Source organism: Lampetra planeri, chromosome 35 (assembly GCF_965212315.1).
Source record: "Lampetra planeri chromosome 35, kcLamPlan1.2.h2, whole genome shotgun sequence".
Classification (NCBI taxonomy): domain Eukaryota; kingdom Metazoa; phylum Chordata; class Hyperoartia; order Petromyzontiformes; family Petromyzontidae; genus Lampetra; species Lampetra planeri.
Genome location: NC_136141.1, coordinates 9,392,464 through 9,407,956, shown reverse-complemented (window position 1 = coordinate 9,407,956; position 15,493 = coordinate 9,392,464). Strand labels below are relative to the sequence as shown.

Genomic DNA, 15,493 nt, shown 5'->3' with positions numbered 1-15,493 from the left:
GTTGGTATTTAAGTAAATTAGTACCGACTTGTTTATTGAGGGTGCCGCAGTGGCGATGTTGATTGCCTCGCCTGGTATACAGGAGGTCGTGGGATTGATCCCGAACCTGATGCCTGTATATTTGGAGTTTGCATTACTCTCTCCCCATCGTTGCGTGGATTTTTCTCCCGGGTCCTCCGGTTTTTTCCTCCACATTTAGAATGAACATGCATTTTGAGTATGTGGCTCCTATACATTTCCACGTGATAAGCCACTTCGTTGAGGTGTCATTTGTTGCCAGGTCGCTTCTTAAAATAGCTCAGTGAGTCTTACTTGGTAAAATAAAAAAATTGCTTAAATAGTATTGCTTGCATCCTGATGCAAAGCAGATCAGCAATCATGAACAGTTGTTTCTGGTTTGTCGTTAAAGCATTGTTCGAAGATCCTCAGAGTGGCTTTGATTCCTGGTCACATTCAATATTTTGGACCTCCCCCAGGTCAATTCAGCTTAAAATTTCACCACCACAACTGATGAGACGAAGACATCCCAAGGATGCCCGCCGGTCTCCGCCACCTTTCCATGTTCCGTACTGGTCTGGCGTTACATCGCAAGATGGATTTATCGAGATTGTACACAACTGCAATCTCAAGGCATTCTACAGAACAGTGGGACATGTTCATCATGTGCAGTGGTCAGCAAAACCAAAATAACAAGCAGAGACATTTTTGTTCGAATTCGGTAAAAAGCAAAATATTTCAAGAGCCGCAGTGCGCTGTGGCGAATACGAGATGGCGGTACTTAGTAAATATTGTCACAAAGCGGTCCTTAATGAGCCATGCAGAGCCGCAAATTGCCGACCCCCGATCATGCGGAACAAGGGAGGATATCCGTTTATGCTGTATAATAATATTTGTTTGAATGGGCAAGACAAGGCAGAGAGGCGTAGAGAAGACAGAGGTAGACGGGAAGAGGACCGGCTCGCTGACAACACCGGGTCTCACGGTGGTGTTCGGGGCTCAACGGCGATGTTTGTTTCCCCCCTCCCCCCCACGTGCGTTGCCCATTTGTTTGCAGAAATCGTTTGACGCCCACCCGCGCAAGGAGAGCCAGGTGCGACAGCTGGCGTGGGTGGGCGACGGCGTGTGGGTGTCCATCCGCCTGGACTCCACGCTGCGGCTCTACCACGCGCACACGCACCAGCACCTGCAAGACATTGACATCGAGCCGTACGTCAGCAAGATGTTGGGTACGTTGCACATTCACGGCGCGCGGTGCGGCATCTCCGTTACGGGCTGTTGCGTGCGCGTCGCCCAGCTCCTGACGCACGCACCGCGTCTGCCCTGCCAGCAAGAATCTCTCAGAATCAGAATTCTACGCGTGCAGCTGCGTTTACAGTTGTGTGAGAGCTCGTGGGAGTGCCCGTACCCGTTGGAGTGCCTGTGTCCATGCGAGTGCTCTTGAGAGTGTTCGTGTGAGTGCCCATGTGCGCGCGCGTGCTCGTGTGTGCGTGCTCCAGGCACCGGATCACTGGGCTTCTCCTTCATCCGAATCACGTCGCTGCTCATTTCCTGCACCCGGCTGTGGGTGGGCACGGGCAACGGCGTTATCATCTCCATCCCGCTCTCCGAGTGTGAGCAGCGCACACCCCCTTCCTCTTTGCCACATCGGTGGCCGCCGTCGTCCGTTGTAGAGCACAAACGGTGGCACGCGATGATTGTCAGGGATCGTGCCATTGAGTCCCAGTCTCACTACACCGAGTTGTAAATCTCAGCTCCTTTTTCAATTTTACTTTCGATTCCGTTCCGACGACATGCGTGTACGTATGTTTACGTCATCGGACTGGAACCGGAAGCATAAGGCCATGCGGTCGTGTCGCTACAGTTCTCTGCGGCGCTACGCCTCTCTCAATAAAATGATCCGCTTTCCCGTTCTGGGATTCGGTGGTGAACAGGACACCCACCCTGCAACTTGCAGACAGGAAAGTGTTAACGTGCCCACAATCAAACCACCCCCTTGTGTGCTCATCGGATCTGCAAAGACGAGCATGACTGAGCCTGGTTAGCACCTGCATGGGTGACCGTGTCCTGAGGCTACCCAGGTGTTGTTGGAGTGGGGCTGTGAGGTGTGGCCAGGGAGTGGTGGCGCCGTGGTGAGCACGCTGCGCTACGAACCCGGCGACCTGAATTAGATTCCCACTCATGGCCGCCAACACTAGTAACAATTATCTGAACTGTTCCTGGGCCTCCCCTAGGTCGATTCGGCCTCAAATGAGTACCTGGTGTGGTGTGTAAACATTGCCACTGGGGAGACGAGAGAAGGCCAGGTGTGGTGCTGGTCACCCACCCCCTCAATGTGCCATGGCGGCCTTCATAGGTGCTCGCCAACAGCACCTGTCCCTTTAATACGTCGGCTTTCGCGACCAATATTATCCATTATTCAGATTTTTTGGGTTAGATTGCATAAATATTAACGACACATTTATATTTATGCGATCTAACTCAAAACACACCTCTATTATAGCACTTGTCCCTGCAGTCTGTGAACGCTATACGCGGGATCTGTTTTGTGGCCAGGAGATGACAGTGCTGAGTGTCACCTCTCCGGTGCCTGGTGGGTTTTCTCCAGTTTATTCCCACATTAAGCCAAACTCATTGATGGATTCTAGATTTGAAGCTTTCGTGACTGCAAGGAATCATCTTCTTAGGTTTTTTCGGTAAAAGACTTTACCGAAAAAACCTAAGAAGATCATTGATGGATTTGCCCAAACACCTCCCCGCCCTGAAATAGCCTGAGACGCAATGAGGCTTTCTGGTTAAGAAGCAGCATTATTGTTATTAATTTAGAAAAAGTTCACTTAATATCATTCTCTACAAATTCAAGTACACCCCGTAAAGTGTTCCTTTCGTTTCTCATCTGATTCTATGGCACAGTTAATGTGACTTGCTATATATATTTTTTTTACAGTGACGATTAAAATAACAGATTAAGTAAATTGTCGCAGCATCGGTTGCATGCACTGAGCGGACGGGAAACTTAGCTGGTTACTTGTTCTTGCGTGACTCATGCACTCGTTCAAGTTTTATATACTTGCTGTAAAAATTACGAGTTGGTGTTGAAGTGTATTGCGTGCCATGTTGCTGTGTACTGGGTTGAAGTGTACTGGGTGAGTGTACTGGGTTGAAGTTTTTCACCTGCCACGTGAATGTGTACTGGGTTTAAGTGTACTGGGTTGCAGTGTACTGGGTGATTTACTGGGTTTAAGTGTACTGGGTTGAAGTTTTTCACCTGCCACGTGAATGTGTACTGGGTTTGAGTGTACTGGGTTGCAGTGTACTGGATGAGTGTACTGGGTTGAAGTGCATCACGTGCCATGTGAGCGTGTCCTGGGTTGCATGACGACGGCGGTAGTGGCACCGTTACGATCAGTGCTCCGTGTAATTTCAATCGCCCTCCTTTCTCTCGCCCGCCCCATTTTTGTTGTTTCCTGTCGCTTCCTCGCAAGTCATCCATTTTGCTTCAACGCCGTGTTTTCGTTTTGCGTTTGCGCACCACGTTTTCTTTTGTTCGTTTTCAATTACCCCGTGGCTGTGCATGATACCCCCCCCCCAACGGCTCCTGCAAGATCTGCCCATGCAATCCCCTTCGTTCTAATCCTCGCTTAATTTCTTCTATCAATGTATTTCCTGTATTTCTAATCGTTCTGGTTCCTGTGAACCATCTTCACTTGCTGGAATGACTATTATGCATTTCTCACCTCCCCGCCCCCTCACCTCCACCACCTCCTGCTCCTCCACCTCCACCTCCTCCTCGCGTCCGCATCTCGTTCCCGTCCCACCCGTTCCCCTCTTGCTCTCTTCCCTTTCCCCACCTTTTGTTTCCTCTTTCTCTGCGTGTGACACCGCAGCGTCTCGGCAGAAGGCATTGGGCCTGGGTGGCCCGGCTTGGTGCGGTAAGTAGCACGGGCCCCCCCTTCCCTACGCTGATTCTCACATCCAGGGCTTCACGTCTTACCCATTATTTTCTCGGTCGGTCATAGACTGAACTGGATCAGGCGCGTTACTAGTTGTAGAGTAGGCTCAAAGCCAGAGCGAGATGCGTTACTGGATGTGGTGTGCCCGGGTGCCTCGACCCAGGCAGACCTGACTGAAATGAATGCCTGCTGCTATCATCCTCTCCACGAGCCACCTCTTGCCTCTGCAGTCAAGGTTTTGAAGTGACTCGGCAAACGCAAGTTGGGATTTCGTAAAGCGTCGGAATACGACTGCATGTGAATAAGACCCTGGGTGTGACGCATCGGCTTGTGAACACGCATGCATTTTTAGCTCTTAGCTTGTCTTTAGAGCTTACAGCGTATGAATATTGAGCACTCGTAATAACCTAGGTTATGAGAGTTGCACGTTGATAAATGTACTTGCTTACAAACATGGAAAATATGCCCGTCTGCATTAAAAGAGGGAAATTGGGGTGACGTTGTTCAGGCCAGAAGGGGGATTATTGTGGCGTTATGGTCAAAGTGTGTGTGAAGATACTACAGAGACAGAGATGGTGATGGGGAGATGTTAACTACCTCGCCTGGTATGCAGCAGGTCGTCGTGGGTTCGATCCCGACCCTGACGCCTGTATATTTGGAGTTTGCATGTTCTCCCCGTGGTCGCGTGGTTTGTTTTTTTGGGTTCACCGGGTTTTCCCTCCACATTTAGAAACGTGCGTTTAGATTATTTGGCTTCTATAAATGTCCACGTGATAAGCCACTTCGTTGAGCTATCGTTTGTGGCCAGGTCACTTCTGAAAAAGAGCTGTATAGCTCAGTGAGGCCTTATCTGGCAAAAATAAAAAATAGTTCAGTTTAGAAGAGGAAAGTTTTGAACCGACACTTAAACAGAACAAGGATCTCGACAATGCAGTCGACCGCATGGGAGTCCCAGACAATGGGGATAGCAGCAGCAGCAGCAGCAGTGGCATCATTCACATCGATGAACATCGCTGTGTTGTGAAGTTGCACGTCGCCTCTCAAGGGCTGCGATGGTAAATGGCAAGATCGGCGTTTCTCAAAGCACGGGTGTGTTCAGTTTGTTGTCCTTCCCCCGCACCTCTGACTAGCACGGTTGGCTACGTATGGCACGCAAAAAGTTCTATAGACATCTCCGTGGCGTAGATGGCCACAATGCGTGGCCGCGAGGGGAGGTAGTACGGGGCAGGTTATGATTCACCATCGGCGGTGGAGAACAACTGGGTCTTGAGTTTGAACTGGAACGGAGGCGGCGAGGGGTGCCAATGTTCGGGGCGGTGTGCGGCAGTTCCAGAGAGAGGGGGCAGAGAACAGCGGCGTGGCCTCTCGCTCGGCTCCTCTTGGTGCCGTGGTCGGAGGGGGAGGCGGTGGTAGCTGGCGTGGAGAGGGCAGGCACCGGGAAGGGGGTTGGCAGTGAACGCAATGAAGTCCAACCAAGCGCAACCGCGGAGCAAGTTGGCGGAATGAACGTGCGGTGGTGCGTGTGCTGCCCTCCGCTGATCGGCTACGTATCCTATTTGCAGCCAACCGCCTGGGGGGAGGAGGCAGCGGCGGGCCGGGCCTGGCGCGTCCCGGCGGGGTGGTGCGTGTCTACGGGGACGAGACGGGAGACAAGGTGACGCCCGCCACCTTCATCCCCTACTGCTCGATGGCCGACGCGCAGCTCTGCTTCCACGGCCACAGGGACGCCGTCAAGTTCTTCCTCGCCGTGCCAGGTGGGTGGGACCGTGCCCAGTGGGGGGTTTTTTACACGTTCCTTGGGATCCCGTGAGGTTCGGAAAAAGAGGGTTGACAGGGTTGGTGTTCGCCCTCGTGCGCACAGTCACTGGCCACACGCTGATGTTCGAACGGGCGCGGAAGTCGACGCTTCCTCTGTGGCACCTCGTGAGCCAACACATATTTGGAGTTGGCCTATTCTTTCCCCGTTGTCGTATGGATTTTTCTTCGGGTCCTCCGGTTTTCCCATTCACGTTTAGAAATCTGCATTTGGAGTATTTGGCTGCTTTGAATTTTCACGTGATAAGCCACTTCATTGAGCCAGGTCGCTTTTGAAAAGGAGCTCTATATAGCTCAGTGGGCCTTACCTGGTAGTTTTTCGTTTTTTAGTAAATGGTGAAATAACGTGTGAAGTGGAGAACGACGGGACCCTTTGCTGTGTCGAGTCGCGTGGCGGTCCAGTGGTTTGTTCACTGTGCTGTGAACCCAGCGATTTGATTTTGATTCCTAGCTACGGCGCACATCGGCATGCCGAGTGACGTCTGAACCGACCCTTGTGCACCCCCTCGCCCCCCACCTCAACCCGCACTGACCAGCGTGGTGAAGCATGGGCCAATAAAACCTCATGACCATCACGGTGCGGGGAGGCCTTCATCCAGCCATCCAGAAATGTATTGACTTGACATTTTTGATAGTGCTCCGTTTGCTTGTGTTTATCAGTGTGGCATTGTATCAAGCATGCAGAGAATATACATACTTAAGCCCTAATTGTTTAATCTAGATTTGAAGTTTTCGTGACTGCAGGGATCCATGCTCTTTGGTTCTTTCGGTAAAGTCATGTAGGTATAAAATAAAATTAATTATATCACGACGTTTCGATGGCAACACAAGCAATGATGCAACACAAGCAATCATCATCAGATGACGATTGCTTGTGTTGCAATCGAAACGTCGTGATATAATTTATTTTATTTTATACCTACGTGACTTTACCGAAAGAACCAAAGAGTAAGAATATACATACTTAAGCCATATCTTATCTGTAATTGAAACCATCTTCGGATGGTAAACCCTGAAAAACCTAGTCACCAACTACCCATTCTCACCAACCTCCACGAAGGGCCGTGTATTCTGTGCGTTTGGATTATTTGGAATATTTTTCTGCTTTAAATTTCCACGTGATAAGCCACTTCACTGAGCGAGCATTTGTGGCCAGGTTGCTTCTGAAAAAGAAGCTAATAACTCAGTTGGCTTTACCTGGTAAAATCAAAATTAGTTCAGTTGTATTTCTATCTTTTAAAAAAGTTATTTGTTTACCTTTCCTATACTTTGCACTGCTATCGTGTTTTTTTGTATTGTTGGTTGTTGCAACGTTCTGACCCGGCCCCTACTGGACATCTGTGTGCAAAAAGAGCTTCACAGCTCGTCGGATTCCTCCGCTTGTTAAAATGAAGATTTCCGTTTCCCGATTCTGCGCGACAGGCTGCAGCGCGGACGCCACTGAGCCGCCAGGCGGCGTGCGGGACAAGCCCAAGTACATGCTGGTCGTGAGCGGCGGCGAGGGCTACATCGACTTCCGCATTGGTACGGGGGGCGGGGAGAGCCTTGTCATTGCCCGCGGCGTGCGGCTCTGCGTTGGCTCACACCCGGCAGGGTGGAAGGGACATCCCCCCGAGGGTCACCTTGCCACCTGCGCTGCGCCGTCCTCGTCAGCAGCAGCCGCCGCCGCCGATTCACAAATATGAAAGAGGCATCATTTCTTTAGCACGGTTGGCTAGGTACGGTGCGAAGTAAGTTCAACGTCCTGGACGTGCATACATCCACGGCGTTATACACTCCGCTGCTTGTGACGCAATCATCTGGCTAATCAACCATCTCCGTTTAGGATTATAAATTAAAACTATAAACTAAACCTTTTTATTTTACCAGGTAAGGCCCACTGAGCTATATAGCTCCATGTCAGAAACGACCAGGCCACAAATGATAGCTCAACGAAAGTGGCTTATAATCTGGACATTTATAACAGGCAAATACTCTCAACGCATGTTGATTCTAAATGTGGGAGGAAAAACCGGAGGACCCGGTGAAAAATCAACACGGCCGCAGGGAGAACATGCAACTCCAAATATACAGGCGTCAGAGTCGGGATCGAACCCACGTCTCCTGTTTACCAGGCGAGGTAGTTAATATCTCAGAATCTGAATCTTTTTTTAGAATGCACTTGCGCTTACACCTCTGCGTCCGTGTTCGAACACACGCATCTGCTGCTTGTGCTGTTAAGTTATAGGTGTGGCGCTGTCCCTCTATAATACAGAATCGGAATCTTTATTTATCCTAGTGGAATCCGATGAGCAATGAAGCTCTTTTTCACAGATGTTAGGTCGGGGCGGGTCAGCAAATTATAAAAAAAAAAACGATAGGAGTACAAAAAACAGAAACGGGAAGCAAAGAGGAAGAGCACTGGGCAATTGTAGGCTCATCCATCATCAGCTTTGGTTGTTTGTTTTGCTCATCGCCACCACTAGGTCACGCACCGTCAGTACAGTACAATATTGTATTCATGTAACATCTAAATGCAACCGCATTCCAGCGATGTTGTACAGAGCAGCGGTTGGCATATTTCTAATTCTGTAATGACACACCATCAACAGCCTCATGGCTATGGGTATTTGCAGGTTAGACTGCTGACGTGCTGCTGCGTGATAAGATTATGATTCGCCGTCGCACGGCAGGGCTGCGACGCGCGAGCACGAGGTCGGGGTGACATGTGCCCAGGTCGCCTACGGCTCGCGGTCGGCACGGCAGGGTGGGTGGTGCCAAGAGGCAGCAGGACATATTCCCCGCTATTCGTGATGATGGCGACGACAGAAGTAATGATGGTGGCAACGATGATGATGCGGAGGACTCGCCCGCCTGACTCCCGCCCCCTAGCCCCGACCCCTTTGTCTTCCCGCCCTCCCCCCCAGCTACGACCAGGCCTACCCCAACCCCTCCTTAGCGCCTGTTTTGCTGGCACTAAAGCTACACCACCACTTGTAATAATAACCCCATTCTTCATCTCAAACCGTTATCGTGGCCTGTACAATTTTTATAACACTGGTCAACACACTTTTTCTGGCATAAGGTATTTCAACGGTTTTAATGTAATTTTGGGGTGCTGATTCCAAATCTGGCATCAGTTTTTGGTTATCACATCAGGTTTTTGAGATATCAAGCATTTTCAATAAAAACTACAGAAGAAAAATATTAAATAAATGTGGATATCTACATAAAATGATATTATAAACACACTATCCTAAAAATACAGCACCATATTTTAACACTAAAGCAGTCTCTTACCCGCAACAACTTGCAATCATAAGTGACAGAGTTAATTTCGGGAAAAATCAATGAAAATGGGGTATGCTGATAGCATAAAAATGAGATGTGATAGAGCAAATCTGAGATCAGATTGGGAATCAGCACTCTGAAATTAGTCTAAAACAGCTGCAAAAGTCCAGGCCAGAAAAAAAGTTTTTTTTTGTTGACCAGTGTAATCATTGCCAAAGAGCCGTGGAAAATGCGCTATACGAATCTCGACAAGATAAGGTGATTTTGAACGTACGTTGTGAACGCAGGTGACGGAGAAGACGCGGACGACGTGGCTCCGATCAAGCCGTCGCTGATCAAGGATCTGAGCCACGTGATCATCTGGCAAGTGCGGGACTGCCCGACCTGAGCGACGATCAGCTGGCTCCGGCAGCTGATTTGGTCGCCCGTGGCCAGAGATGCCATCTTAGAGGAGGACGGCTCCACTGGGACTCACGAGGATCGGACAGCTCGCTCTCCCGAGTGGCTGAGGTTCAGCCGGGCCGCAGCAATTTTCATCCTGAGACAATGACATTGATTCGGCTCGAAGGATCCGACTTTGCTCCGTACATGCAAAACAAACAAACAAAAAACTTCGGCGTTTTATATTACCGTTTATTGCTTTGGTGGGTTCAGGAGTATTTTCCTCCCGTTACTTTCCCCGTACCAGCAACGCAGTTGTGCTGCTTGACGAACTGCCTCGCCTTGCTGTTGACGCCACCGTGAATCCCTTCTGCAGCTTTGATGCAGGTAATGTGGTCTGATTTCAGTGCCCTGTTTCTGTTCCGGTAATGTCTGCTCCCGTTCTGCCTTTCTTCGAAGCAGTTTCATCATTATTGTATTCCTGTGATTGAGTACCTTTAAAAAAAAAAAGATATATATTTTTTTCCAGGCCAATTGTTCTTTGTACTCTGTTGCCTTGTGTTTGTCAGAGTGTGGCACTGTTCAAAGCACCGGTCAAAAGGCGCGTGGAACAGGATCCACCTCTTTTGCATCACCACCACACATGCTTTCCACTGACACGCTCTCGCGCATTTTGCGTGCGCTACTAAAGCCGAGAAGAAGGGATCAACGTCGCAATGCCAGCCGGCGCTATCATGATCGTTGTCCGACCATCCCGCTGTCGCGTTCGTTGCAACCGGCTGTTCCGCACCTGAGCGCGCTCATTGAGAAGCCTCGAATTTTCGCCTTTCCCTACGGTGATGCGGCAGGTCACGGTGCGGTGTGGTGAAGTGCAGAGCCCCCACCCCCCGCCCTTTCTACGGCGTACGTCTGGCGTGGAAGGGGGAGGCCAAATCCTTCCTTTGAGTGGAGGTCCTTGCGCCAGCAGTGGCTTGGCCGAGAGAGATTGGAGTGTTGCGCCTTTACCTGTTTTCCTTGCGGTGACGCTCGGCTTTTAGAAATCCCTCGCCTCCTCATTGCTGCTGTTGCGTGATCTGCATTCACGGGTTTAGGTTTTCTCAAAAAAATTTTATCGGATGATTTCCATTTACACGCGCTCGCTTTTCTGCTCTTTCATGTACGAGCTATCGCTTTGTGTCCCGATGCGTCTTTCCTCGGACTTCGCAGGCCGTAATTGTGGATGCAGCTTTTTTTTATCTGAATGTTGAATTTCAACGACGCTCATCACGATGGACGATCGTCATAATTTGTTATGCGTAGAGCACTTTAACTTGCAAAGCACTCCGTAATAAAACTGATGTAAATAAAAGACACGGCAGAAAGAAGGCACAGGAGGCTTACCACTCATAGGGACACTTAAGCACCCAGTGGGGAGGAGGATGAGAGGAGAGGCTGGAAACAAACTCTTAAGAGGGGACAGGGGACTTGCTGAGTGGAAGGAGAAGTCTGCAAAATGAGGGTGCGGTGACGAATGTTGAGAGATGGTCTGTGAGAGGGTTCGATTGCTGAGAGAGAGGTGGAGTGGAGGGCAGAACCACGGAGTTCCATTGGCAATTGAGGCGAGCAAGGAGATGGAGGATGTGAAGGGGGGGGGGGATGCGAGGCGGAATGGAACTCGGTGGGAGATGGGGCGGAGGCGAGGGTAGGCAGAGAGTCGTGAAGGACCTCGCACGCGTTGCTGTGTGCTCGTTTTAGAAGTGGATGCGGCATCGTATGGGGTGACCCATAACGAGTAGCGAGGATAGGGAACGGTGTGAGGACAAAGTGGGAAACTTGATGAACAGTCTTGTGCATGTGTGTGGGATTGCTGGATGGATCGAAATGGCGCGAGGTGCGAGCGTGTGGGAGTGCCGACGGGAAGAGAATTGGAACGACTTGATTCTGGTAGAGGAGCAGCTCTCTTACCCCCCCCCCTCCTCCTCCTTGGCCTTCAGCAAGTGTGGTGGCGGTGCCTCCTGGTTCTCGTTCCTCACTCGGAGTCTCCCTCCTGAGCGGCTGATGAGCAGCGGCGCGGCGCTGTGTCCCGGCCTCGCCAGCGCGCAGCCGGCGACGTGCGCCCCGCTGCGTCGTGTCCAGCGTGTCTTGCGGGAGGGTTTTCCGAGCGTGATCTCTGGATCTTCACATCCGAATCCGGGTTAATTTTTCTGCCGGGCTCTTGGCTCGCTAATCTCTTTGCTCCCTTTGGTGCCTTTCGAAGTGCTTCGGGCGCTCTTCACCAAATTTACCCTCGGCCTGCCCGACTTGCTGCATTGAGACCTCCCCCCCACCACCACCACAGTCGAAATATTCTCGCGGTGGCCGGCTCGTGCGACGCGGCTGCTGCAGCAACCGCCACTCCGGATGTGGAGGCAACTTCTCATGAGCAACAGCTGTGACCACTGCAACCTACGCGTGGGAGTTGCGTGGAGACGGGCATTGTGGGAGATGCGTGGCCGTCAGAGGAATGGGGAATGCTCTCGTGACCTTCCTAAGATAACGGCATCCTCGTGCACGGGCGACGAGTGGCTTCTTCACCGTGAAATCTGATCAAAGTCACCGGTCACCTGCTGCACCTGTGTATAGGCGTTGCTAGGACTCGCAGAGAATTGTGGGGTGAGGGGAGGTTTGCCATGCTGCGTGCGCTTTAGCCTAAATAACCTTAACCGATTTCCATTTTAGCCGCTTGCGTTTTATTTTTAAGACTCTAAAGAATCCCCCCCCCCCCCCCTTTTTACCTGGGCGCGATGTACGTTGGCCCATTGTCGTGATGCGCTCGGAACGTCGTCCTTGTCCATCGCCGGTGTGGCGTTGCGTCTCGTCGTGTTGCATTCGAAAGTAAATCGCTTTCACCTTTCACGCTTTTTTAATATGCACCCAGGTTGCAAAGCGAGTGTTCACACTCTGGGTTGCCATTAATACACCCGGGTTAAGTTGTTTTTTGCAATTGCACAATCGACGTTTTATGGCAATAAGAGTGTGTGTGTATGTGTTTGCCTGCAAGTTCACCACCACCCCAAAGAGAGGGGGGGGGGGGGGTTTGGGGGGGTCTGTTTGTCGTGAGCCGGGATTGGCGCTCTGTTTGATGTTGATGGTTTTTTGAGGAAAAGTGTGGCCGAGCAAGCATTGTCGCATCCTCGGAATGAGACGTCCTGCACGCTGCTCCACGCCAAGAACACGCGGGCTCGTTCCACGCTCCCCTGCACCGAGACCTTGAAGCACTCCGTTTAAGAGTTAATACCCACACACGTTTCGCGTCCGTTACTCATTTACGCGCGGTGTGCTCCTACGGTTTTTTGCAAGTGTGCTCTTCGTGCTGCCTCTGCATCCATTCCCGTGAAACCCCCAAGGTAATAGTCCTGCTCGAAGCCTTGTCTTTCCGCGGCCGTGGAGCCCACGCGAGTTTGCAATTTGCTCGCCCCCAAAGTAAGACGGCGCCGAACTCTTTACGTTCCCTGCTCCCCTCTCTTCCCGCGCCCAAGCTGGCAAGAGGTCCCTGGAGGCCTGATGAATATGATGCCCCCCCCCCCTTCGCCCCCCGTTATTCATTGGCAACACCACCAGGCCCATTGTGGTTGGCCTGGTTTGTGTGCAAGGCGAGTTGACCCTTTGGCCCCCCGCTCTGGGCGGCCCCCCCCAAGTCATCTGGACGGCCCGCGCGGCTTGGCGGTGACAATCCGTGCGTGCGTGGCTCTCCGTGGTGCAACCGGGCGCGGAGGAGGCGGCGTGAGTCGATCGTCTCGAGGTGGAAGGTGCCGCTCAGCTGCTGCCGTTCGGGAAGGGCGTTCCTTGGTTTGGGGGGGGGTGGTGGAAATTTGCCGAACGGCCTCTTTCGCAAAGTGTGGTGGCGCTAATGACGTCCGACTTCTCGCCGCCCGTCGGTTCGCAGCCAAAGAGATTTGCCGCGGAGGCATCCGCCAACGGCACGGCGGTCGAGGTGAACATTTTACAAATAATTGTTTTGTAATAAAGTTGTCTGAATCAAGACGCGTGCGACCCAAGTGTTGCGACATTTGTGCTTTCAATTGAGTTTTTGGCTCGATGACGTTTTCACGTTCACAAGGTTGGTCATTTTATTTTCAAATACATGACGTACTTTCTGTCATGTATCGGCACAGTTGGGTTGTAAGTGAGAAAACCGCATTTTAAACGTGCGCTTTCGCAAACTTAAACCAGTTAACCGCAACTCGAATGTGTATTGTAAGTTGGCTCTGTGTAATTTGTAACTTGGCAGAGTTAGCCATAACCACGCGCCCATTTATACCCTCAATTTTCTAAGTCGCATTCAACAAAGGTCGAATACTTTTACGATGATATATTTTTGTTTTTGCAATGGAGAGAGCTGAATAAATGAGAAAAACGATACGCGTATCGTCAGCACGGCATTTGTGTGTGCGTCATTGTTGATAGCTGCAGTCGCGTGAGTTGACCTGGGACAGCGCCACTGCGATTTGAGGTCGCGTTATTGGAATGTAACGCGCCACGTTGGGAGAACCGGCCTCACAATGTGTGATTCTGTGCAGTTGCCACGGCTCAATTGGTTGGCAAGAGGCCATGTGTATTTGGGTAGTCTTGGTTTTTTCGGTAAAGTCACCTAGAAGGGAAATAATAAAATAAAGATAAAACAATAAAATAACACAAAGCGCTGTCTTTCCGACAGCTCTGTTTCTTCACCTGAGGACGGATGCTTGTGTTGTGGCCGAAACGTCGAGAAAATGTTATCTTATGTTTTAGCTTTATTATGTTATTATTTCTCTTCTACGTAACTTTACCGAAAAAACCAAGACGATGAATCCCTGCAGTCACGAAAGCTTTAAATCGATATTTGGGTAGTGGAAAGGACAACGGTAGCACTCCAGCAACACACATTATTGCTCTGTTGCAAAGTATTTCTCGGTTTTAATCGATTAAGCCGAGAGGTTATTATGAATTACTGGCGAAACGTCGTACTCTAATTGCAAATGTTGTGGGTTTTGCTCTCCAACATACCCGAGTGCTGTACTAGTAACGAATTTGCACGTTTTGTTTACGACACAAACCTTACCAATTGGTTGCGTCGGGTCCGTGCAGGTCTAACTCCACATCTATTTACGCGATCTTTCCCAAAAACCTCGATTATGAATAACTAGCTTTATTACTCCGGCTTCGCCCGGGACTTAATTCACCACGCCCGGCCGTTTTTGTCTCCCCAGTGGCGATCTTCCCACACCAGTTAATTGTTTGAGGCTGAGTGGACCTAGGGGAGGTCCAGGACCGGTTCAAATAATCGTCAGCGGTGGTGGCCGTGAGCGGGAATGGAAATCGGGTCGCCAGGTTCGTAGCGCGGCGCGCTACCCTCTACACTACAATGCGTTACGCTTCCACATGCGCGTGACACGTGACAGATTTGACGTCACAGCTCACTTGCTGTGCAAAAAATGAATGCATTATTGAGCTCCCCCCCTCCCCCCCCCCAAAAAGTGTATTTTTATAATTTGTGCATGGTGTACAGTCTGAAAAGGACCCACATGGCAAATTTCCAGTTTGTTGCATGTCGGGAAGTACGCTAAACATTTTGAACACACGCATATTCACAATTTTGCCTTTATATATATGGAGATATTGTTCGCGAAAACTTACTACGTGTTAAACTATTATGATAATAATGATTGATGCACATGCCATGATTTATATATGCACGACTATCGTGAGCAGTGACATTTGCAGCTTGGGGAGGCCTTCATTCAGCAGTGGATTGAACATGGCTGGTGACGGTGACGGTACTATCACTGTGTTTCACAGGTGGAGTGTCCTCGAGTTGGCTACAGGCAGAGATATTCTAGAGTGATCACTTGGGACTTTGCCATCTAAGGTGTACACGTGATGAGTTAAGCTCTAACCAAGTATTCCTGCAGTTATACCAATGGCATGCTGCAACGAGTATATAAGTAATATTTAAGAAACTTTTTTTAAAAAACACTTTAATGAAATGTACCGTACTAGTAATGGAAGAACTCCACGACTCCAGGAAGTGGCCCCGAAGCTTGCCATAACGTAAGGGACCGTGGTGATTTACAGCCAAC

General features: G+C 50.4%; 1 protein-coding gene across 1 annotated transcript in view; it reads left to right on the top strand.

Moving 5' to 3' along the window:
* Nucleotides 1-13,814, top strand: part of LOC144730372 (C-Jun-amino-terminal kinase-interacting protein 4-like) — a 90,040-nt gene extending 76,226 nt beyond the window's left edge. The window contains 6 exon segments of the mRNA XM_078611145.1: nucleotides 1,055-1,226; nucleotides 1,497-1,610; nucleotides 3,885-3,929; nucleotides 5,513-5,704; nucleotides 7,188-7,289; nucleotides 9,323-13,814. Of these exon segments, the coding sequence (XP_078467271.1) occupies nucleotides 1,055-1,226; nucleotides 1,497-1,610; nucleotides 3,885-3,929; nucleotides 5,513-5,704; nucleotides 7,188-7,289; nucleotides 9,323-9,423 (726 nt within the window). The 3' untranslated portion in view covers nucleotides 9,424-13,814.
* Nucleotides 13,815-15,493: the final 1,679 nt, after the last annotated feature.